The sequence below is a fragment of the Pholcus phalangioides genome, unplaced genomic scaffold, assembly GCF_987345545.1.
Source record: "Pholcus phalangioides strain wild (caught in Gottingen) unplaced genomic scaffold, Ppha-v1.0 ptg000039l_1, whole genome shotgun sequence".
Lineage (NCBI taxonomy): Eukaryota > Metazoa > Arthropoda > Arachnida > Araneae > Pholcidae > Pholcus > Pholcus phalangioides.
Window position 1 is genome coordinate 14,486,719 of NW_028301625.1, and position 18,242 is coordinate 14,504,960.

Consider the following 18,242-nt stretch of genomic DNA (forward strand, 5'->3'; position numbering starts at 1 on the left):
AAATTCCATGAAATAAACTGTGATGTTTTATCAATCTACCATATGACCAGACATCGCACCACCTATTTCTTTTTACTCTCATAAATACAGTAAAAGTTCGTTATAACGAGTACGGCTTGTAACGAGAAACTCGCTATAACGAGTGATTGTCGAATACCTAACGTTAAAGATGCAAAAAATATCCGTTTATAGCGAGTTATTTATGAATGAATATCGGAATACATTCGCTATGACAACGAAAATTCTGTCGAAAAGCATGTGTGTTTTCCTTTCCTCATTCTTTCAGAATTTTTACATAAAATGTACTGGAAAGAGTGGAATTTTTTTTTTTTCAAAATCTCTTCACCCTAGTCATAGGTGTTTATAAACGCTGCATGTCAGTACCTCCCCATGGAGAAGAAAACTTGCTGTATCTTATCTTCTTGTTATATATAGAAGGTGGAAAAACACAAATTGTATCAGTAGGTGTGTTGGTTGGGCAGGTGGGGCACGACCTCTAATTCTGTCATCATTTGTTATTTTCCCTTTCAAAAAATCCTTTCCTCTTCCCGTCTCTCCTTTCTCGGAATCTTCCAAAACCGGGTACAGGGTGAACAGGTCTTAATCATCTTGTCTGTCTTAAACGCTATTGGAAATTTTTATAGTGAAACAAATACTCCAGTTGCAGAAACTGTTGCATTCCACAAAGTGCTAAATTTTGTTATACAATCAATATTGTGTATGCATAAATGTACAGTTCATTCTAGATGCATATTTCAGTAAAAGTAGTTCAAAATAAATTTCCCAATTTATGTTTCTACAGTCCAAAAAACTAAAATTCGTTTATAACACGAAGTCCGTTATAACGACAATTTCCCCTCGTATTGTGAACTGTCGTTATAACGGACTTTTACTGCATTCGGTTATAGCGAGTTAAGAATTAGAAAGCAGTCGTTGTAACGTCAAAATAATTCCCAAAGTTGCTTCTCTAGTTTTTCCTTCTCTCTCTTCAAGAATTGAACATGGTGACTCTTATCATGGCACATGCTCCTTGTAAAAATTACTCTGAAGTACTTCGAATGAAGAATGTACACAGAAAAGTCAAACTGATTTAACCCCACTTTTTTGTTTTTTGTGCTTCACCACTATACGCATGGAATACAGTAAAAGTTTGTTATAACAACAGTTTACAATCAGAGGAAAAATTGTCGTTATAACGGACTTCTTGTTATAAACGAATATTTTATTTTTCTGTAGAAACATAAACAGGGGAAGAAGCAAACTACATAAATTTACCTTTTTCTCCGTTTTGTTTAGAACTACTTTTGCTGAAATATGCATCTACAGTTAACTGCTTATGCACACACAATGTTGATTGTATAACACAATTTATAGCCCTTTGAGGAATGCAGCAGTTTCTGCAACTGGAATATTTGTAGCGCTATAAGAATGTCCAATAATATTTAAGGCAGATAAAATGCTTAAGATCTATTTATCCAGTGTCTAGTTTTGGAATATTCCAAAAAAAAAAGCGAGAAGTATTTTCTTTCCTAAGAGAAATAACAACGATGTCAAAACCAGAGGTCATGCCCCACCTGCCCATCGAACACACCTGCAGATAAAATAATATTTTTCCACCTCCTGTATACATACCAAGAAGATAAGATACAACACGTGGGCTTAGCTATGGGTAGGTACTGGCATGCCCCGCTAATAAACACCTATGAATAGAGTGAAAAGTTTAAAAAATAATTCCACTGTTTTCAATCCATTTCATGTATAATTCTTTAAAACAGGGAAAGGAAAACATTTTTTTCGATAATATCCGTGCGAATATGTGTTCTGATTTTCATTCATAAATAACTCGCTATAAGCGGAGAGATATTTTTTGTATCTTTAACATTAGCTCTCTTTTTAACAATCACTTGCGAATTACTCGTAATAGCGAGATTCTCGTTATAAGCCGTACTCGTTATAACTGACTTTTACTGTCCTTGATGATTTTATTCGGCTTTTGTCTCTTCCAGTGACTAAGGGATCTTCGGGACCAGACAGCAGTTCAAAATCTTTTGCGAAAATTGCTGAAAAATCGTGCTAAAAAAACTTTCCGATTAGCGGGAAAACGACGCGTTCATACGTCATGGAAGTGAGCAGTGATATATATAATGATTGAGACTCTTATTTGTTCAGTTGATTGACTAAATCGCTTTGATAAGACGGAATTCTATGCTAAAAATATATCTTGGAGAAGTAACTACTGTGAGACCAAAAATAAATTTCACGACATGTCATTCATATGAGTTCCGTTCATTCATTAATAATGGAACGAAAACGATCTAAAAGATTTTTTAATGCAGATAAGATAGCAATTTTTTTTTACCATTTTATAACCCGGTAGAGCAAAAAACGAAAATTCGTTTATAACGAGAAGTCCGTTATAACGACACTTTTCCTCGTGATTGTGAACTGTCGTTATAACGGAATTTTTATGTATTTTACCATCAATAACTCACTGAATCAGGGCCGACCTTACCAGACACGGGACGTGGTGCGAAAATAATAGTGGGGCCAGAGGCGTCTTGATAATTTCGAGGCCCTCCCCCTTAGCACAGAATTTTATATTGGAAGAATAATCCATGGGAGAGAGGAATCGAAAATTCAGAATAAAAATGCATTAAATAATTCCAAAAATCAAGAAAAATTCAAAATAAATGAAATAAATACTTTTAGAATCAGAATAAATCAAAGATAATTTCACAAATTGATGAAAGTTCCGAATTCCAAAAATGTAGAAAATTCCAGAATTATTTCTTTCTTGATGAAAATCGAGAACTTATGAAAGACTTTATTATTACCGTAAGTGCGGGGCCCGGTGCGGCCGCACCTGTCGCACACCCCCTAAGAGCGGCTCTGCACTGAATAAATTAGTGCTGTCAAATAAATGAGATTTTTGACACAAAACCAGCTAAATTATGTAAGAATACGATTTCGAAAATAAACGAAAAATAGCTATAATAAAGTGAATAATAATTCCAAAGAATAAAGGTAAATTCTTAAAATTTCAAGAATATCAGGAAAAACTCTTAATTTTTCAGGACGACGTAATAATTAAAGCAAACTTGTATAAAAATGTTTTCGCTTATGGATTATTAGAATCGAACTCAGTTCTATACGAACAAATATGCAGGACTTGTTTCTCTATAAATTTGACGATAGTAGGACGTCCATAAACTACTACATTGTTTTTTGGAGGACAAGGAAATGGCTGGCGTGGTCGAATTTTTCCACGTGATAATGTCTTGTGTCATTAGGATCTGCGAATTAGGGGACAGATTTGATGCGGAAAGAACAATGGATAATGATCTTTTGATTATGCTGCTTTCATTTTGATGGGGCCTCTCTAAAACGATTCAGTGAAATAGTAGATATTAGTTTTGATCCGAATTCACAGAAGAAAATAACAATAATAATAAACGTGTTAAAAGCTTGTGTCCGTTCAAATTATACGAGAGAGAGATTCACACTTTCTCTTGTAATAATTACACAGGTCTGCAAAAAAAAAAAAAAAAATTCAGCTGCATGGGATATTTTTGGCGATTTGTATGTTTTTTGGGTTGCTGAAACCGAAAATAACCTCAGTTTTTCCTCCATGAAGTACAGATTTCAGGCAAACTAAGAGGCTGGCTTTTTATTAAAACATACACAGGTAAAGAAAGGCAAAGAAAGGGTACTTTTATTATGATAGGTAATGAAAATATAAAACTGTTTTAACATTTCTATTAGTTTGAAGTGTTGAACAGATCGGACTCGCAGAGACGGCCCGTTTATAAAGTCACCAGGTAGTCATATGTGTTTAACGTAGTAATATTTCTACGGCTCTGTGTAGTTTTATCTGCAAAATACATATTTTTATTCCAGCCGTTCAGACATCGACTTATGTCATTCACTGTGACTGTTGCACCATGTTCATCTTTCGCTGGAAGGGCTTATTAGACCGGGAGCATTTTAGACAAACCGCATGGACCAAATAGACCTCACTAAGTAGCCTATAGCAGTGCATAACACGCCGGTGGTACGATAAACCAACAATTTGAAGAATATTTATACCGCAATTACTAAAACAGGTTTGTATTATTGCTCTAAATTTTAAAATAAAAAATAAATTTCATATCTGCAACCTTCTTAACGATTACAAAACCACAATGTAGAAAAGGGCCCAGCCCAATTTTTTTCCAAACTTGACGAGCCCGTTGTTTCAATTACCTCTTTACATACATATTGTAGAACATACAGTAAATCTTCTCAATCTCCGTGGATGGAAACATTAATGGTGAAAAACCAGAAAAAATATTCATACAAAATTGAGGTTTTTATTAAAAGATTAATCACACATTAAAACTTAAAATTTCGAATCATCCATCAGGCCGAACTTGAGCGTTCTGTGGCCTTACAGTGAAAACAATTTTGCTCTCTCTCTGTCTCTCTCTCTGAAACTCTACAATATTTTTATGCATGGCCCTAAGAGGCCTAGATTCTCAGGGAATAATATAAATTTAGTAGAAACTAAATTTCTAGTTCTACATTTTTAGTAGAAACTAAAATTCATGTTTTTAGGACCTGTCCTTATATGTGTGCTTATGTGTATTAAGGGTTATCATACCTTTTAACATGGTGAAAAACTGTGCTCTAGTACATAGTTTCCCATACTTTTTGTTCCATCGCCCCCAACTCAAGCGAACCTATATACTCCTATGTTATTCCCGTAGCTTCTATCATCGCTCTGGACCATTCTATCGACCACTTTGAGAAACACTGCTCTAGTATAGAAATATTATTAAAAATACTATAATTAGCCATGGATTTATTTCAAATTTCTTACACATATTTGTTATTGTATATGCTATCCTATGCCGGTATAAAATTCTACATGTCTCTAATAATTAATTTTGTTTTGCAAATTTTCTCAATAGCAATGTAGCTGAATAAAAACTAATTCGAAATGAAGGAATGTTCGATTCATGAAATTAAGCAAAAACGATTGAGATTTTATTGACTCAATCTTATTTAAAATTAAATTTCAATTTTGAAAGTTTAGAAATTAAAAAAATTGAATTTAAAATTTAGTTTTGAATAAGATTGAGTCAATGAAATCTCAATTTTTGCTTCATTTCATTAAGTAAACGGTTTCCTTTATTTTGAATTAGTTTTTATTCAGTTATATTCATATCATACTATTTTATCATGCGCGCAAGCTGTTTTTAATGTGTTTTTTTGAAAATTTGCAAAACAATTTAATTATTAGAGATATGTAAAATTTTATACTGGCATATCGGATATACAATAAAAAAATATGTGTAAGAAATTTGAAATAAATCCATGGTTAATTATAGTATTTTTAATAATATTTCCACTAGAGCACAGTTTTTCACCATGTTAAAAAAAGGTATGAGATCCCCTTAATTTCATATTTTAAGTCGCAAGACTCATATGTGTGACATATAATTACAAATTGCTAGAATTTTACGCAATAGTTTTGCTAAGCAGTGAAAATGAGAAAAAAAATTGATTATTAATAGTTTTTTATCCTGTAAGGCTTTATCCCCGGCCTCTAGTATGTTACGGCCCGGTGCAGCTGTACTCTTCAGAATAAGGCCATAACAAGAAACGGAAATTTACTTTGTCGCTCGGGGGGTCAGTATCCACTTTGGCGCCCGCCACGCTCCGTAATTTTGTACGGAAAAATAGTAAACTCGGCGCCCTTCCTGGCCCAGCACCAGACCCCCCTGCCGTACCGAAGTTGCAGTCCTGCTTCAAATCTGTAAAATCCAGCAGTGTCTTCACCACAATTACAGCCGGTGAGTTTGTTCTAAACATAGCATGATCTTAAGACTTATTAACTGGGCGATTTCTCTATTTACTTCTTTTCACAGTGTTTGCATTCACGGTGAGGGCCTGGGACCCAAAAAATCTTACAGGGTCGTTCTAAATCATGGGCCTCAAGTATATAGGGCCTCCTGATAACGAGATTTGATTCTATGATTCTCGAGAGTAAAAATGTGAATTGGTAGGCAGGCACTTTCAATTAGGCCGGAATTACGCTGTAAAAATTTAATAAAAGATCTTTTACAAAACTTCAAAAAAATAGCCAATAAGCCTATTGCATACCGAGACGCTTATTGGTTGCATTTTTGAAATTTTGTAGAAGAAATTTTATCAAACTTTTATTGTGCAATCCCAGTCTTAGAGACCCTAAAAAGTCACGAAGGCAAGGATTACACTATAAAAGTTTTAGAAAAGTTCTTTTATAAAACTTGAAAATGCAACCAATGAGGTACGTGAATGCATATGAATAAGGTATGCGTAAATGCTACCAATACGTATCAGTTACATTCGAGCGAAATGTGACCAACCTTATTGGTTGTTGTTTTTTCAAGTTTTGTTAGAAATCTTTTACCAAACTTTTATAGTGTTATTACGGCTTTACCCCGGGGGCCCCACTGCTGTTAATACAGCCTTCTCCCTGAGTCTAATTCATGTTTGAAGCCGGAATTACACTATAAAACTTTGATTAAAGTCCTTTTATAAAACTTGGAAAATGCTACCAATAAACGTATCGGTTACTTTCGAGCAAATGTAACCAATAGGTTTATTGTTGCATTTTTGAAGTTTTGTAAAAGATCTTTTGTCAAACTTTTACAATGTATAATTCTGGCCAAAAAAAATCTTCCATAAGAACACTTAAATCTTCATTAATTTCAAGTCCCTATTCGACATGAAAGACAAATATAAATTGAACATTCAAAAATGATTAAATAACAAAAATATTTTCATTTTAAGTCAATTTAATGTTACGTAAAAATTAAATTTCTATAAATTTTCAAACAATTCATTCCAAAAATTAACAAAAATTATATTTTAAATTAATAAATGAAAATACACGAAATAAATTTTTGTAATTATTTTCAAAAATTCGATTTCAATACGTAAATTATTTCGATGAACTTTTATGTTTTTATGCGAAAAAAAAATAAAATTTTCAACTTATTTTAAATTATTAAAAAATTAGTTGAAAAAATTTTCTATATACTTACAACAAACTTGATAAATAAGTTCCAATACATCGTACATGTTTGGTATGCGGCTGGACGATGACGATGGCGAGGCGACGATGGTCAAACAAAATATTAATAAACACAACATGATGTCATGTAACAACACAAACACATGCAATTGAATAGAGCTTATTGAATACACAAAATGAATAGGAAAAGCCACAATATGTCAGGTTTTAACTTTTCCTCCGTTTTTATATATTCTAGCCAATGTTTCCACTGTCGCCAATTTCATGACATTTGGCGAATTTTTTTATGATACGTACGAAAATCTCGTATGTTGGCGATATAACACAAAAAATATATTATTATCAATTTCCCCCGATTATATATATATATTTTTCCTTTTATAATTTTTAAAAGAAAATTTTTAATTTTCTTTGTATGTGCAATGCCGGCTTGGAAATTTGCAGCTCATCGCGAAAATAACGTTTTTTAGGACGGCATTACACTATAAAAGTTTTAGAAACAATATTTTATAAAACTTGAAAAGTGCAACCAATAAGCGAAAAGGTCAAGTTCGCTCGAATGTAACTGATGTGCTTATTGGTTACATTTTTCAAGTTTTGTGAAAGAAATGTTATCAAAATTTTATAGTGTAATTTTATAGTGTAAAACCGGGATTACACTATAAAAGTTTGATAAAATACCTTTTATAAAATTTGAAAAATTCAACCAATAAAATCACCGGTTGTATTTGCTCGAATGTAACCGATGCGCTTATTGGTTGCATTTTTCGAGATTGATAAAAAAATGTCCATTTATAAAACTTTAATAATGCTACCAATCAGATCATCGGTTGCATTTTCCAGAATATATAACCAATAATGTTATAGGTGAAACTTTCAAGTTTTATAAAAGTACATTTATGAAACTTTTATAGTGTAAATATTAAATTTTGGTAAAAGATCTTTTACAGAACTAGAAATAACACCCAATAAGCCTCTTGGTTGCATTCGCTCGAATGCAAGCGATACGCTTATCGGTTGCATTTTTCAAGTTTTATAAAAGAACCTTTGTCAAACTTTCATAGTGTAATCCCGGCCTTACACTGTACAGACATCATAGCCTCTGAATGGTAAATATGTTTTATATAAATCAATTTTAAATCTTTCTTTCTGTATGAGTGAATATGAATGTGAATTTGACTTGATTTGAATAACAATTAATTTATCAAAATAATTAATATAAATATGACTTCAGAAAATCACATCATGTATCATGTGACAAAAAAATTCGGAAAAAAACTACTTTTATAAACATTTATTTCTGTTTATAGTCATGAAAAAAAATTCCAGATCGAAAATCAGGATAAAATTTCTGAAAATTTCCTTTTTGAAGAGTCAAAACAAATCAAATTTCTTTGTAAAAAAAATACTACAGCACTCATTAGATCTTTTGAATTCCCAAAAACGTTCGTTTCATACAAAAGTTTTGTATGAAAATTACTTGATAAAAAATTCTTAACCATTTATGGGTTGTATACCGTGTATATTTGAATATACATGGCAAATACAAGGTCAAATAACCCATTATACCAATTTATTTTCTCAATTTTTTAGGTAATTTAAAAAGTACACCTTTTTAGTGTGATTTCAGTACAAAATACGGCTCTATGTAAGTACTACAATACTTTTTTATCTAGAAAAATTTGATTCCTTGTTAGGCCGGAATATTACACTATAAAAGTTCATTTATAAAACTTGAAGAATGCAATCAATAAGGCTATCGGTTGCACTTAATAGAATGTAACCAATAACCTTATTGGTTGAATTTTTCAAAATTATAAATGAATTCTTTTGGAACTTTTGGTGTAATCTTGGCCTTGGTGTCATTTTTTTAAGCTGCTGAAATTTTACGTGGTCAGAGATTCATAAAATCGCACGAAATTGAAGGGATTGAGAACAAAATACTAGATAAAAACTATTCAACTTTGCTAAGGCCGGTATTACACTATAAAAAGTTTGATAAAATCCCTTTTATAAAACTTGAAAAATCTAACCAATAAGGTTATTGGTTACATTCTAGAAAATGTAACCGTTGACCTTATTGGCTGCATTTTTCAAGTTTTATAATAGAACTTTTATCAAACTTTTATAGTGTAATACCAGCCCAAGCAAGATTTTATCTGTTTAATAAATAGCATTAAAACCAACGCACACTGTATATTTTACCCTTAAGGGGTCTCCTACCCTTTAACATGGTAAAAAACTTTCTTATGTAGAAAAATATTATTACAAATATTATTTTCTATTGATTTCTTTCAAATTTTTATCACATACCATATATTATATTGTGTGTGCTATCTTACCCCAGTACAAAATTTTATGTATCTTTACTACTCAACTTTTTAAAAATTTTGAAAAAAACTGTATTAAATGCATGATAAAATTGCATGAAATCAACGTAATTGAATAAAAAATGATTCAAAATAAAGAAAAATGTTCAGTGTGTCTTTATAAAATGATGAAAAAAGATTGAGATTTTATCGATTCAATCCCATTCAAAATTAAATTTTTTTTATTATCAATGTATTTATGAATGGATCTCAATTTTTTTTTTTGTCATTTTACGAATTGAGTAGTTTCCTTCATTTTTAATCAATTTTTATTCCCTTTCATTGATGTCGTGTTATTTTATCATGAGTACAAGCTGTTTTTTATGCCTTTTTTGTGAAAATTTGCAAAAAAATTAAGTATTGAAGATATGTAAAATTTGTAGTGGAATAGGATAGCATATACCAGTGTTTCTCAACCTTCCTGAAAACATGGACCAGTAAAATGTCTGAAAAAGTTTGACGGGCCACTTGTGACCCGTCCCACATTCCTGTAATTTTCGTTGTTCCGATTTTTTTTATACATTCGTCCCGTTTTTTCAATGATGTTTATTTGTAATATTTACTAAAGTCGCAATTCACACCCATAGCGTTTTCATAACATAAACTACGTCATTATTTGTCAGGTTTAACGTTTTGTCCTAATTGTTTTTGGAATTTTAACTACGATTGGTTATTGTGCTTACTTCTGACAATTATTATTTAATATCCAAATTTACCGAATTTTATTTTTCTCAATGAAATATGGTCATCAGATCATTTGAATATGTTTCTTCGTGTTTTTGTTTACTGCGATTTGTAGCAGCCCTTTATTTCCACACCTTCAGAAATTTTATAGTAGTAATTCACCAATTGCATTTAAAGCAATGAATTGTAAATTTTTGCAAAATTTAGTGACATCCCGTACTTAGGATCGCAATTTCCTGCATCCTCCTCAATGATGCATAGTGAACGTAAGTATGAAAGTATAATTTCATTTCAACCAAATGGATATTAATAAATAATTTCGGTTACGTGCTCTGTGCGACCAAATCCTTTTCTATTGTTCACTTCCATAACAAGGGACCATCCCTCATGCCGTGGCATTATAATTAATTGCTATTCTATCTCTGTAATCCATCTACTATACAGATTATGTAACATTTAGTTTAATATGTGATGGAAGCAAAAAAATATTTTTTTATACCGTTCAAATCTTATAAACTAATACTCGAGACTAAAACTTGGATATCCCATTGATAATAAATAAACGAACAGGGTTTTCAAAAAAAGAGCCGATGCATTTTAGGGTGCTACGTGGCACATTTTGAGAGTAACATTATACAGTAAGACTTCAGTATAACGTTGACCACACGTTCAACGTCACCCCGCCTCCAACGCCAGTTTTGTTAGATCCTGCTAGCGTAATTGATGAAATATTTTATTCGTTATTAAGTCACCCCGTTGATGAAGTCATTTTTTTCGCTCCCCAGAGTTGACGTTATACCGAGAAGTCTGGCTATAATATCAATTAAGACAGCAGTTTCCAACGGTATATCGCGTGGCACTTTAGGGTGCTTAAAGATTGGAAAGCGTTGCCGCTAACTTCGTCAGATATTCTTTTCATAACTTTGGATTTCAACGCACCAAAAAGTTCCTGTATAGAACACAATATTTAAACCTCAGCCCACCGTTTGACAAGCTGTACTGGCACAAGACTCCAAAGACAACTATAGTAGTATCGAAACTTGATGAAAATGAGTAGAAAAGTAGGTCATATTTTAAATATAACTGAGAATAAATTTTCGATCATATTTGACGATTTCGATGAGAAGATGACTAGTTCAGTGTTTCACAAACACTTTCGGCCACAGGCCATTTTTCCTTAGATAATATAGAGAAAACTCAGTCATTATATAGTCATTACAATTAACAGTCGATACAGTTTTGTGAAAATTTAACATAAATATGACAGTATCTCAGACCATAGTAAGATGTTTATTCAATTGAAATTATTCTATTTTTACCTATGTGAGTGTCATTATTGATTTTTTTTTTTAATTTCAAGGGAAAAAATAACGGGAAAAAGTTTCAACTCGAAAAAAGAAAGTCTTTTTCCCCATTCCTACATTTCAATTTTTGGAGTAAATAATTTATAAATGAGCTAAATATCGGGTACCTGACTCAATTGACCGCATCTTCAACGCTCATATCACCCAGTGCAAAACAGAAGTGTTTTAGACATAGGACTTGATAGGGGGGGGGGGGACGATGATGGTGTCAATTCATATTCAATATATGCATTGGATAAATTGTCTCCGCCATCAAAGCTTCGGAGGGGACAGGGAGGGCAATGCCCCCCCCCCTTATCTCCGGCCATGTTCGCGTGCGAGTCAGAGTCGACATAATTGAATTTGTTTGTCGTATAAATGAAATATTTTAACATTGAAATCTACAGATAGGAATTGTGACCACTGTTATCCGAAAAAATAATTTTCAAATTTTCAAGAATAATTTCACTCCTCTACAAAATTTTAAGGGGTAATTTTGTAAAGAGAGCAATATTTTTTAATGAAAAACAGAGAAATATAACTCTATTTAAAAAAATAGCCTAAAATTTGAAGGAGTATTTTCACTTCCTCCTTTGTAGGAGTAAAATTGAATAGTAGTGTACGCCGCGCTTTACTGAGATTTACGCCAATTTCCGCCGCTAGATGGCGCCACCAGAAATGTTTTCTATTTTTCGCGCGTTTTTGACCGACTTCCTTTTTTAGCCGGACTTCGAACCGGATTACCTGTCGACCGTATTTATTTTCAAAATGGCGGTTGGTCTTATTTATTTGGAAAAAAACTATTTTAGTGTCCTATCGGGATTCGAACCCATGACAACCGATAGAGTATATCGTTCTCCAGGATAGTGTGTTAACCACTGAACCAAACAGACTTACTAGACCTTATGCCTTATGAAATAAGTATATAAAAATAATAAAACGTAGAACGTTTAAGGAAGTGTATTAAAGAACGTCGCTCCTAAGTTTGATGTGCCTATGATCGACGATCGGCCACGGAGTTATTGGTGAAAAGCGCGCATATTGTGAACCATATCTACTGTTTTTCAATTATTTTCCACGAACCATTTTTATTTAAATAAATTTTTAAAAATTTTCTCAAGATGGTCGATCACGTGACCCACGTTGATGACGATACTAGATGGCAGCACTACCGATATTTAACTTCCGTGAAAATTATTCACTATGTCGTTATATAAAAAAATTTATGAAATGTCGTCCCGATTTTCTCTTTGGACATGAAGCTGTATTAGAAATGAATTTAAAAGAGAAAAAATTAAGTCGCCAAATTACGGCGAAAATGTCAATTTTGGCACCAAACTCTCCAAATCTCAAGTTTGAAAAGATATAGTTCGTTTGTGGTTGATGATGATGCTAATTAACCACTAGTGTTCAAATTATGCTGCTTCGAGAAGAGCCTTTTTATTAAAAAAATATCCAAGTTAATCAAACATGATTCAAAAAAAACGCTCACTTTCCAAGCGTTATTATTTTTACCCATCGTCTTTGGATCTTTAAGAGATTAGATACCAAAAATATGCACAAAAAAAAAAACCACACACAAGTTTTCATTGTCATCATTTCTATATTTCCTTCCATAACGAAACGATATTTGTAATTACACCCTTAGAAAGCTTATTCTTTAGACATCACTTCTTATACCACATAAATAAGAAAGATATTGTGTCTTCCCGCACTTTATTATTTTATTTCTATTTTAGTTTTTCATTATGTCACTTTATTCATGGCTTTTATTTTATTCACTTCAAACACTTAAAAATTTATTTATTTCACTTTATCAAACTTATTCTATATTTAATTATTCAAACTTTTATTCAAAAATTTTTAATATTTTCTTTATTTTATTATCTTTTTCATTTCGTTTATTTTTAATCATTCAAAATTTTATTTTTTAATGTTTCATCGTTTATCTATTTGATTTTATTATCTTTGTGTGAACATTTTATTTTCATTGATATTATTTTTTAAATTTAAACCTACTTTTAGTTTTTCATTATGTCACTTTATTCATGGCTTTTATTTTATTTTTTATTCACTTCAAACACTTAAAAATTTATTTATTTCACTTTATCCAATTATTCTCTATTTAATTATTCAAACTTATATTCGAAAATTTAATTTTTTCTTTATTTTATCTATTTGATTTTATTATCTTAGTGTCATAATTTTATTTTCAGTGCTAGCTTATTTTTTCATTTTTAGTTTATTTTTATATTACATTCACAACCACTTAAAAATTATTTATTTCACTTGTTTTAGTTCACTTTATTTCCATTGATATATATATTTTTTTTTTAATTCAAGCCTTTCCAACTTATTCTATATTTAATTATTCAAACTTTTATTCAAAAATTTTAATTTTTATTTATTTTATCTATTTGATTTTTATTATCTTAGTGTCATCATATTATTTTCATTTCGTTTATTTTTCAATCATTCAAAATTTTTTTTTTTAATGTTTCATCGTTTATCTATTTGATTTTTATTATCTTTGTGTCAACATTTTATTTTCTTTATGTTTTTATCGTTACTATCCATCTATATATCGTTTTTTCATTATCTTCGTTATTTTATTTTTATTTACTTAAAAGTGTTTATTTTGTCGTTTGAAGATTTTACATTTCTTAAATAATATATTTTTTAAATTAAAATGTCATGTGAATAAATTTCACGCGTAGTTCAAAAAATGAGACAGACTACAAGTTTATACAGTTCAAATATTTATTCATATCAAGATATCGATAGCATGCTCGATAAGTTTATACATTTGTCTGGAATTTAAATTAATTCCTTTTATCGTCGGTGTGTTATTGACAAAAACACGAATGTCATAAATTGTATTACATTTCGTGAAAAAAACACCATCACCAAGAGGTTGGGAACGAGAACAGTTTCCTCTAAATTTGAAGCTGGGGTCGTCGTACACATTCAACGCAAGGCTAGATAACGTGATAATCACGGACACAACGATGATCCCGATCAAGGCTTTCCCGGTCTCTTCACGGCTAAAAAATTTTCTCTGGGCCGTCACAGCGCTATCCTTTGATACGTCTTGCATAACTCTGCACGTATCACGATCTCCACTGGAAGTGACAAATGCTAGCGGGATTTCAGCAATTAATATGCTTCAGTATGAAAAATCGACGTGGTCTTTCTAGTGTTAAATTATATTTACGTTGAATTGGGTGTGAAAACCGTGTCTCTGACATGTCTCAATGAATAAAATTTTCATAACTTAAGAAAATATTCATTTCCTGGCGTTTTATGAAATATGAATGTTTCTTACGTTTCTGCTGAAAATATTTCTAATGTTTATCAATCCGGAAGGTTACTTCGGCTTACGTACTATGAAATATTATATCTGTATGTTTATTCGAGTTTTTTTTTTCATGAATTTTATGTTCCTTAGCAGACATTGTTATAACGAGAGGCATGTTTTTTCGAATAGTGATGAGAATAACAAAAGGCTAAAAATAAACTACGGTATCCGATATGATGGGTGTCAACTAAAGAGTGGACACGACATTTTAACTTTTATTCTTTCTCGCACCATTTTTCTCAGAAGCATGTGTGTATTCAATAAAATAATAATACTTTTATAAAAAAAGGGGGGTAAATAACACGAAAAAATGTTAAAACTCATAAAAATGATAGAAATGTTAAAACTCATAAAAATGATAGAAATGTTAAAACTTATAAAAATGATTCCAAAAAAAATCCACAAGGAATTTTTAGCCAGCAAGACTTCAAAATGAAAGTCCTTTTTTACTGTTTCTAAATCACATGTTATATCGTGACTTAGAACGTGACCTACGTGAGTGACACTTAGAATGACCAACTGAACATTATTCCTCCCTAACTATTCAGTGTGAATCCATTGTTTCTTTCATAAAAGTTCTCACAGTGAATGCTTTCCAAAAACAGTTTTTGGTTTCCAGTCCTTAATTCCGACATATTCAATTTCTCGAGATGAACGAATTCTCAGCGGTTTTCTCTCATTCAATTTACTATCTTTTACTAATTTTAACAAACTCTTATTTCAAATGAAATTAAATTTATTCTTTTTATACATACAAAAAAAAAAAAAAATTGAAGGGTATTTATGAGAAACATAACCGAGACAAATGCCTGTACCGACGATTAAAAAATTACATTGCAATTAAGGGATAAATAAAATATTTATAAAATAAACAAAATAATAATAAAAAAATACGTATATAGCTTTCATGTCAACGACTTGGTACTTATAGCGGCTTACCCTCCTTACGATAAAAAACATATTTTCCCCCCTTGACATTATTTTTCCCTGTTGAAATCGATTCAGTAAAAATACGAGTGATTTTTAAAAATGTTACTACATACACCACACACTACATAGTGTTAAATACCTAGATAAAAAACACAAAATAACACTAAAGACCATTTTTAGAGAAAGGTAATAAAAATTTATTCATAAAAAAAGGGGGGGGGTATATACAGGGGGAAAGAGCGACTGATATACGGCAAGATAAAAAAAAAACAATAAACAGATTAAAAAAAAGAAAAAAAAGGAAGCAAGCTTTCTCTCCGACCGAGGGAAGCAGCCGTCATGACCAGGGTAGTAGTTCTACAGCGATACAAGAAAAAATAATATCAAGTTAGCAGGCGACGCTTGTGTATTTAAGTTTAATATTTTTAAAACAGATATATTAACAGCTGAAAGACAGGGCCGTAATAACCCATTTTCTGACAGAAAATCTCATATGCATGAGAAGACTACTCAATTTTAAAAATATTCTATATAGGTGAAATCAATATTAAAATATATACACATATATATATATATATATATATATATATATATACTATTACGAGTGAAAAACTCGATAAACAATCGTTTTAAAAAAATTTTGAAACAATACGTCATACAAATTCAGTCAAAGCTTCTACTGGATAGCATCAGCCCTGGGTGTGAAGTATAGGACGCTGTATGAAATCAGCCTATGAAAGCATGGTGAGTCATATTATTAAGTTTTTTTTTTAATTGTTAATTATATCTTTTCTTGAAATAGAACTATTTTAAAATATATCATACACAGAAATAACGGCTTTAAATTTTAGTCTTATCAGAACGCTCTCAATAAGCTTTGAAAAAAAAAAAAATCGAACGTCTTCTTAAATTAAAACAGTAGAAGCTTTGACTGAATTTGTATGACGTATTGTTTCAAAATTTTTTTAAAACGATTGTTTATCGAGTTTTTCACTCGTAATAGTATATATATATATTTTAATATTGATTTCACCTATATAGAATGTAAATCAATATACATTTTTAAAATTGAGTAGTCTTCTCATGCATATGAGATTTTCGGTCAGAAAATGGGTTATTACGGCCCTGTCTTTCAGCTGTTAATATATCTGTTTTAAAAATATTAAACTTAAATACACAAGCGTCGCCTGCTAACCTGATATTATTTTTTCTTGTATCGCTGTAGAACTACTACCCTGGTCATGACGGCTGCTTCCCTCGGTCGGAGAGAAAGCTTGCTTCCTTTTTTTTCTTTTTTTTAATCTGTTTATTGTTTTTTTTTTATCTTGCCGTATATCAGTCGCTCTTCCCCCCTGTATATACCCCCCCCCTTTTTTTATGAATAAATTTTTATTACCTTTCTCTAAAAATGGTCTTTAGTGTTATTTTGTGTTTTTTATCTAGGTATTTAACACTATGTAGTGTGTGGTGTATGTAGTAACATTTTTAAAAATCACTCGTATTTTTACTGAATCGATTTCAACAGGGAAAAATAATGTCAAGGGGGGAAAATATGTTTTTTATCGTAAGGAGGGTAAGCCGCTATAAGTACCAAGTCGTTGACATGAAAGCTATATACGTATTTTTTTATTATTATTTTGTTTATTTTATAAATATTTTATTTATCCCTTAATTGCAATGTAATTTTTTAATCGTCGGTACAGGCATTTGTCTCGGTTATGTTTCTCATAAATACCCTTCAATTTTTTTTTTTTTTTGTATGTATAAAAAGAATAAATTTAATTTCATTTGAAATAAGAGTTTGTTAAAATTAGTAAAAGATAGTAAATTGAATGAGAGAAAACCGCTGAGAATTCGTTCATCTCGAGAAATTGAATATGTCGGAATTAAGGACTGGAAACCAAAAACTGTTTTTGGAAAGCATTCACTGTGAGAACTTTTATGAAAGAAACAATGGATTCACACTGAATAGTTAGGGAGGAATAATGTTCAGTTGGTCATTCTAAGTGTCACTCACGTAGGTCACGTTCTAAGTCACGATATAACATGTGATTTAGAAACAGTAAAAAAGGACTTTCATTTTGAAGTCTTGCTGGCTAAAAATTCCTTGTGGATTTTTTTTGGAATCATTTTTATAAGTTTTAACATTTCTATCATTTTTATGAGTTTTAACATTTCTATCATTTTTATGAGTTTTAACATTTTTTCGTGTTATTTACCCCCCTTTTTTTATAAAAGTATTATTATTTTATTGAATACACACATGCTTCTGAGAAAAATGGTGCGAGAAAGAATAAAAGTTAAAATGTCGTGTCCACTCTTTAGTTGACACCCATCATATCGGATACCGTAGTTTATTTTTAGCCTTTTGTTATTCTCATCACTATTCGAAAAAACATGCCTCTCGTTATAACAATGTCTGCTAAGGAACATAAAATTCATGAAAAAAAAAACTCGAATAAACATACAGATATAATATTTCATAGTACGTAAGCCGA

At 31.1% G+C, this 18,242-nt stretch overlaps 1 protein-coding gene across 1 annotated transcript in view; it reads right to left on the reverse strand.

Annotated features, from left to right (window-relative positions):
• The window catches only part of LOC149065611 (uncharacterized), a 40,387-nt gene extending 33,131 nt beyond the window's left edge, over positions 1 to 7,256 (reverse strand). The window contains exon 1 of the mRNA XM_089253880.1: positions 7,071 to 7,256. Within this exon, the coding sequence (XP_089110006.1) occupies positions 7,071 to 7,179 (109 nt within the window). The 5' untranslated portion in view covers positions 7,180 to 7,256. The remainder of the gene's footprint in view (positions 1 to 7,070) is intronic.
• Positions 7,257 to 18,242: the final 10,986 nt, after the last annotated feature.